Consider the following 7,804-nt stretch of genomic DNA (forward strand, 5'->3'; position numbering starts at 1 on the left):
TGGGGGCGGTGGGGGGGGGGGGGGGGGCATAATTGAAACACTTGTGGCATATGCAATTACTTTCACATCGTTGTTCATCTTTTTTACTGATAGCGCCCTCCATTATTATTGGCACCCATGGTTAAAGCCTTAAAATACATGTCATTTTGATTGCATACTCTCATACTGAAAAATGTATACATGCAGAATCAAACTCCTACATATTTATACACATACACACACACACACACACACACACACACACACACACACACACACACACACACACACACACACAGCATAAATACATACTAGTGAAGGTGCCCGGAACACATTGTCAAGAAAATCTTTGGGTTGGCTACCACTTTAAAGTTCTGAAGAATGGGGCCCCATGGTCGCATATTTGGACAGCACATTAGCATTAGCAGATAGCTAGGTTGCACCACCGATCACCGCACAGGGATTCACAATGGGCCACGGTCACTCTATGGGCTTCCGAGACTTGAGAACCGTGTTTGAACTGTGTCGTTTTCTCACGAATCAGTCTTGGGCATCTTTTTTCCCCATCCACTTGATTTGCAGCTCAGCACACAATGTCGCAGTATCAACTCAACACGATGCCGCATTTCTTCTTGGTGACTCTTTGATTATTCATGCTCCAAGAAAGTCACAAAGGGCTTCAAGTGATTCTTTAAGCCCAGAGAGGCTGAGATTCCACCATCTGGAATATCGTTGAAGGTCAGCGATGCTTTGCCGATTTGTATCGATTTGTATCGATGCGTTCCTCCTCTTTGGAGATTTTCTGCACCAAAGTGCCTTTCGTCACGAATAAAGTCCACAGCTTGTTTTTTTGGGATACCTCGAATTTGCAGCACAAGACCCGCCCATGAATATATTCACTTTGATGGAGCTTCAATAACATCCGTGTCTTCTGCTTTTGGAACGCATGATTTTGGGGGTGGGGCGGGGGCTGGAGACTGCCTGAGTGACACGGGCGGCGATGGGAGACCCCTGCTCAAAAGGTGAGAAGGGAAGCAGTCAGTGATTCTCAACGCAGCTGCAGTTGCTTCCATTTATTTTGCGGCTTCATTGACCACTGCTCCTCTCCCGAGCGCACTTGTGCATCTTCACCTGGTCCTTACGAGAGAATCTTTTCTCGCACCTTATGCAACTGAAGGGTTTCTCACCAGTGTGTCTTTTTGCGTGCCTCGTTAATTTGGAGTTCTGAGTGAATCTCATACCGCAAACTGAGCAGCCAAAAGGTTTTTCTCCAGTGTGTGTTCTCGTGTGTTCTTCTAACTGTGCCTTCTGTCTGAATCTCATCCCGCATACAGAGCAGGCAAAGGGTTTTTCCCCAGTGTGCGTTCTCGCGTGGATTTTCAATTCTCCTTTGACAGAAAAGCCTTTGCCACATACTGAGCAGGCAAAGGGTTTTTCTCCGGTGTGCGTTATTGTGTGCGCTGTCAAATGTCCTTTGTCAATGAATCTTTTCCCACAAGCCAAGCAGACAAAAGGTTTCTCGCCAGTATGCGTCCTAATGTGCAGTGTTAAGCTGGTCTTTACAGAAAATGCTTTACCGCAATCTGAGCACACAAAAGGTTTTTCCCCAGTGTGAGTTCTTGTGTGAATTTTTAAATGTCCCTTATGAGTGAACCTTTTACCACAAGCGGAGCAGGCAAAAGGTTTTTCTCCAGAGTGTGTTCTTGTGTGTATTGTTAAGGATGACTTGCTGACAAACGTTTTTTCACACTGAGAACATTTCACTCGTTTGTTGTCAGCATGACGTGTCATATCACCTGTAACGTGTTCATCATCATCGTCGTCGTCACCGCCAGTGTCAGAAGAGCGTGACGTCACGTCATCACCATCTGAAAGTGGAGCTAAGAGGCTGTCCGATTGGGATGGCCCATCCTGGTCCCCATCAGCTTCGTCACTCTTCACAATGACTCCAGTCAATGGAATCTTGCTGATTTCATCTTCCTGCTCTTCTTCTTTAACGTAAGGGCACTCACGCTCCTCCTCCTGCTCCTCCTCTTTAATTTGGCCATACGCTGGCTCCTGCTGCTTGCGTGTGCATTTAAATGTTCCCCTTGAGTGCTCTTCTTCATTGAGGTCTGCAGAAGACAGAGATTGCTTGAGTCAACCTTTGTTCAGTCAAGTCTCACGTTGTGGCTTTGACATTGTCTATTATTGTTTCTGAATATTTTGGCAACGTTGAAGATAACAGAAGAATGACAAGCTGTTGGATCCTCAAAAGAAGAAAAAAGTCAAACAGTGTAGAGGGGGGAAACATCAGAGTCCGAGGTCTCAAACATAATCATGAGGGGAAACCAAGAAGATCCGCCTCTTACCCGACATTGGATGTTAATAATGTTTGTGTACATGTGACGTAAAACGGTAAGAAGGCCGGAAGGTAGTCATGAAACAAGTGAGAACGAGAAGTAAACAAACCTGCTCCGTTTAAGGCAACTCGAGGTTCCAACTGACAAAGTTCCTCCTTGTACTCTGTCGTCTTTCTTGCACACATTTCCCGCGACAATCACAAGACTTGACATTCACTTGATCTCTTCTGAGCGACGTGTTGCTAACAGACGCTTCTGCCTGTTAGCTAAGCAAAGCTAAGTTTGCCAGTGTAGCTTCAACGTGCAGCCAGGCGACTTTATAGGGACACGAAGGTCGCATTCGGTCGTTTTAGGCGTACTTTGTCAAAGATTTAGCCCGGTCAGGAGTCATTCCAGAATAAGGATTTCGTGAAACGCGAGTCCGAGGCACGATCTGCGTTACTCGCGCACAATCAGCAAAGCGCAGGGTGGGCAATTTTTAACGCGAGCTACGGCAATCATATTCGGACAGAATACGCGAGCAATGCCTTCCCAACTGATGGCTAGCTTTAGCTAGCTAGCTACTGCACTTCCAAAAGCAATTGCCTTAGTTTTATTGGAGTTGTGTTGAAGGACATTTTGGTTCATCCGTGTATTTAATTGAACTGTTGCCATTAAGCGCCAGTTTTAAATGTAAGTGCGCGTTATCTGCAACGCCATGTTAACCAACATCGGCGTTCTGAAGAATTTGGCCCAAGGGTAGCGTGGACAGAGAGAACGTAAACATTACCAGCACGCTACGTTGCACCATTCATCACTGCAAAGAGTTTTACAAGGAGCCACATTCACCGTGTCGGTATTCAGATTTGGTCAGTGAATTCTTCTCAAAAATCATTCTTGTATTCCTTTTTTAATTCAATTGATTTACAGCTCAGCAGACAACGCTACAGTCTCTCCTCAACGTGAAGGCAGATTTCTTCCGTGGTGGCTCCTTTTTCTTGGTTAAGTCCATCTTTATGCGGTGCCCCCCAGTGTTCAGACTGAGTTATTACAGTTGAATCAAAGGTGGGCCTTTCGAACATGACGCAAAAGTGGCGCTGCTTTCACTCTGCTCTTCCTAAATGTTACTTGAAGCGCTTGTTTGGTTTAAAGTCATTCTTTTCGCTTCACAGAATTCCTTGAAAATAAATTATTTAGCCACCTCGTCCAATTGGGACTTTTTTTCTGGCCATTGATAAATGGATTTCATTTCATTTTATAAAAAAATAAAATAATAACAATAATTTCGTTATGTGTTCTATACAAAACGCATTGTATGAACAAATGGCGGAAAAGATTGCACCCTAGTAGACAAATCACTTGAACAACACCATCTTTTCATTCTTTTTTCAACCGCAGAGAAATGAGTTCCTCCGTAGGGAGGAGGGGAGGAGCCGGTGACTTGCACTCACAAGCTTGTGTCTCTTCATCTGAATCTCTTAGAACAGGCTCCACAACTGAACATATTGTCTCCAGTGTACGCTAAGGTGTTTTGGTAAGCTCGGCTTGGGGTGGCCACAACGTAAGTGGGGGGCAAAAAGGCTTTTGGCCAGTGTTTCTTCTTTGCGTGCCTTCTTCAATCTTCCTTTGGAGAAAATGTTGGACCAAAAACGGAGGAGGCAAAAGGATTTTCTCCAGTGTGCCCGCTTGCGTGTGCTTTTAAAAGTTTCCTCTGGGTGAATCTTTTTTCACATCCTACGCAGCCAAAAGGTTTTTCTCCAGTGTGCGTTCTTCTGTGTGCTTTCAAATGTCCCTTTTGTCTGAATCTGGAGCCACAAAGTGAACACGCAAATGGTTTCTCCCCGGTGTGCGTTCTCGTGTGTATGTTCAATTCTTTCTTGATCTTAAAGCCTTTACCGCATAGCGTGCAGGCAAAAGGTTTTTCTCCGGTGTGTGTCCTGGTGTGCGTTTTTAAATGGTCGTTTGTCGAAAACCTCTTGTCACAAAGTGAACAGGCAAAGGGTTTTTCCCCACTGTGTGTCCTCGCGTGAGCTGTTAATTCTCCCTTGGTCGAAAACCTTTTCCCGCAATCCGAGCAGACAAAAGGTTTTTCTCCAGTGTGTCGTCTGGCGTGTCTTGTTAAATGTGTCCTCGAGGAGAATTTCTTCCCACAATCTGAGCAGACAAAAGGCTTCACCCCAGTGTGCGTTTTCGAGTGATCTCGTAAGTGGCCCTTTCGGGAGAAATTTTTCCCACAAACCGGGCAGGCAAACGGTCTCTCGCCAGTGTGCGTTCTTGTGTGTCTTGTTAAGCTTTCCTTGGCAGAAAATGTCTTAGCGCAAAGTGAACAGGCAAAAGGTTTTTCTCCGGTGTGTGTTCTGGTGTGAATTGTCAAATCTCCCTTTCTCGAAAATACTTTCTCACACTCCGAGCAGGCAAAAGGTTTGTCCCCAGTGTGTTTTCTTGTGTGGCTCGTTACAATTTCCCTCCTGGAGAATCTTTTCCCACAAAGCGAGCAGGCAAAAGGCTTTTCGCCAGTATGAGTCCTCGTGTGTCTTTTCAAGGATGACTTGTTGACAAAGGTTTTGTCGCACTGGGAACACGCCACTCGTTTGTTGTCAGCGTGACGTGTTAAATCACCTTGAGCGTGTTCGTCGTCATCGTCGTCACTGCCAGTGTCAGAAGAGCGGGATGCTGTGGCGTCCCCGTCTGAAAGTGGCGGGAGGAGGCCGTCCGCCTGGGATCCTGCATCGACGAGTTCACTCTTCACGCTGACTCCAGTCAATGGAAACTTGCCGATTTCCTCCTCCTGCTCTTCCTCCTTCATTTGGACGCACTCCGGCTCCTGCTGCTCCTCGGAACTTGGATGATCTTCAGTGAGAAAACAAAATGTGACTTTGATATTGTGTGTTATTCAATCTAAAAAGGTTTGGCAATGTTGAAGACCAAATGCCATGAAGAGAACAAGCCTACACAATTCAAAGGGAAATGTCTTCAACAAACGGAATCTGAACCTACAGAGACAAAAAGAGTTTTGGCAACGTTGAAGATAACAGAATGACAAGCTGTTGGATCCTCAAAAGAAAAAAAAAGTCAAACAGTGGACAGAGGGGAAACATCAGAGTCCGAGGTCTCAAACATAATCATGAGGGGAAACCAAGAAGATCCGCCTCTTACCCGACATTGGATGTTAATAATGTTTGTGTACATGTGACGTAAAACGGTAAGAAGGCCGGAAGGTAGCCATGAAACAAGTGAGAACGAGAAGTAAACAAACCTGCTCCGTTTAAGGCAACTCGAGGTTCCAACTGACAAAGTTCCTCCTTGTACTCTGTCGTCTTTCTTGCACACATTTCCCGCGACAATCACAAGACTTGACATTCACTTGATCTCTTCTGAGCGACGTGTTGCTAACAGACGCTTCTGCCTGTTAGCGAAGCAAAGCTAAGTTTGCCAGTGTAGCTTCAACGTGCAGCCAGGCGACTTTATAGGGACACAAAGGTCGCATTCGGTCGTTTTAGGCGTACTAGGTCAAAGATTTAGCCCGGTCAGGAGTCATTCCAGAATAAGGATTTAGTGAAACGCTTGTCCGAGCCACGATCTGCGTTACTCTCGCACAATCAGCAAAGCGCATGCGCAGCAGGTAGGCCATTTTTGAACGCGAGTTACGGCAATCATATTCGGACAGAATACGCGAGCAATGCCTTCCCAACTGATGGCTAGCTTTAGCTAGCTAGCTACTGCACTTCCAAAAGCAATTGCCTTAGTTTTATTGGAGTTGTGTTGAAGGACATTTTGGTTCATCCGTGTATTTAATTGAACTGTTGCCATTAAGCGCCAGTTTTAAATGTAAGTGCGCGTTATCTGCAACGCCATGTTAACCAACATCGGCGTTCTGAAGAATTTGGCCCAAGGGTAGCGTGGACAGAGAGAACGTAAACATTACCAGCACGCTACGTTGCACCATTCATCACTGCAAAGAGTTTTACAAGGAGCCACATTCACCGTGTCGGTATTCAGATTTGGTCAGTGAATTCTTCTCAAAAATCATTCTTGTATTCCTTTTTTAATTCAATTGATTTACAGCTCAGCAGACAACGCTACAGTCTCTCCTCAACGTGAAGGCAGATTTCTTCCGTGGTGGCTCCTTTTTCTTGGTTAAGTCCATCTTTATGCGGTGCCCCCCAGTGTTCAGACTGAGTTATTACAGTTGAATCAAAGGTGGGCCTTTCGAACATGACGCAAAAGTGGCGCTGCTTTCACTCTGCTCTTCCTAAATGTTACTTGAAGCGCTTGTTTGGTTTAAAGTCATTCTTTTCGCTTCACAGAATTCCTTGAAAATAAATTATTTAGCCACCTCGTCCAATTGGGACTTTTTTTCTGGCCATTGATAAATGGATTTCATTTCATTTTATAAAAAAATAAAATAATAACAATAATTTCGTTATGTGTTCTATACAAAACGCATTGTATGAACAAATGGCGGAAAAGATTGCACCCTAGTAGACAAATCACTTGAACAACACCATCTTTTCATTCTTTTTTCAACCGCAGAGAAATGAGTTCCTCCGTAGGGAGGAGGGGAGGAGCCGGTGACTTGCACTCACAAGCTTGTGTCTCTTCATCTGAATCTCTTAGAACAGGCTCCACAACTGAACATATTGTCTCCAGTGTACGCTAAGGTGTTTTGGTAAGCTCGGCTTGGGGTGGCCACAACGTAAGTGGGGGGCAAAAAGGCTTTTGGCCAGTGTTTCTTCTTTGCGTGCCTTCTTCAATCTTCCTTTGGAGAAAATGTTGGACCAAAAACGGAGGAGGCAAAAGGATTTTCTCCAGTGTGCCCGCTTGCGTGTGCTTTTAAAAGTTTCCTCTGGGTGAATCTTTTTTCACATCCTACGCAGCCAAAAGGTTTTTCTCCAGTGTGCGTTCTTCTGTGTGCTTTCAAATGTCCCTTTTGTCTGAATCTGGAGCCACAAAGTGAACACGCAAATGGTTTCTCCCCGGTGTGCGTTCTCGTGTGTATGTTCAATTCTTTCTTGATCTTAAAGCCTTTACCGCATAGCGTGCAGGCAAAAGGTTTTTCTCCGGTGTGTGTCCTGGTGTGCGTTTTTAAATGGTCGTTTGTCGAAAACCTCTTGTCACAAAGTGAACAGGCAAAGGGTTTTTCCCCACTGTGTGTCCTCGCGTGAGCTGTTAATTCTCCCTTGGTCGAAAACCTTTTCCCGCAATCCGAGCAGACAAAAGGTTTTTCTCCAGTGTGTCGTCTGGCGTGTCTTGTTAAATGTGTCCTCGAGGAGAATTTCTTCCCACAATCTGAGCAGACAAAAGGCTTCACCCCAGTGTGCGTTTTCGAGTGATCTCGTAAGTGGCCCTTTCGGGAGAAATTTTTCCCACAAACCGGGCAGGCAAACGGTCTCTCGCCAGTGTGCGTTCTTGTGTGTCTTGTTAAGCTTTCCTTGGCAGAAAATGTCTTAGCGCAAAGTGAACAGGCAAAAGGTTTTTCTCCGGTGTGTGTTCTGGTGTGAATT

The 7,804-nt window shown here is 45.3% G+C and overlaps 1 protein-coding gene across 1 annotated transcript in view; it reads right to left on the reverse strand.

Annotated features, from left to right (window-relative positions):
- Nucleotides 1-5,268, reverse strand: part of LOC109524534 (zinc finger protein 569-like) — a 26,466-nt gene extending 21,198 nt beyond the window's left edge. The window contains exons 1-2 of the mRNA XM_019884483.1: nucleotides 4,920-5,268; nucleotides 1,776-2,093 (exon numbers count right to left, since the gene is read on the reverse strand). Of these exons, the coding sequence (XP_019740042.1) occupies nucleotides 1,776-2,093; nucleotides 4,920-5,106 (505 nt within the window). The 5' untranslated portion in view covers nucleotides 5,107-5,268. The remainder of the gene's footprint in view (nucleotides 1-1,775; nucleotides 2,094-4,919) is intronic.
- Between the last annotated feature and the right edge of the window lie 2,536 nt (nucleotides 5,269-7,804).

Source organism: Hippocampus comes, unplaced genomic scaffold (assembly GCF_001891065.2).
Source record: "Hippocampus comes isolate QL1 unplaced genomic scaffold, H_comes_QL1_v1.1 scaffold21, whole genome shotgun sequence".
In the NCBI taxonomy this organism is placed as follows: Eukaryota; Metazoa; Chordata; class Actinopteri; order Syngnathiformes; family Syngnathidae; genus Hippocampus; species Hippocampus comes.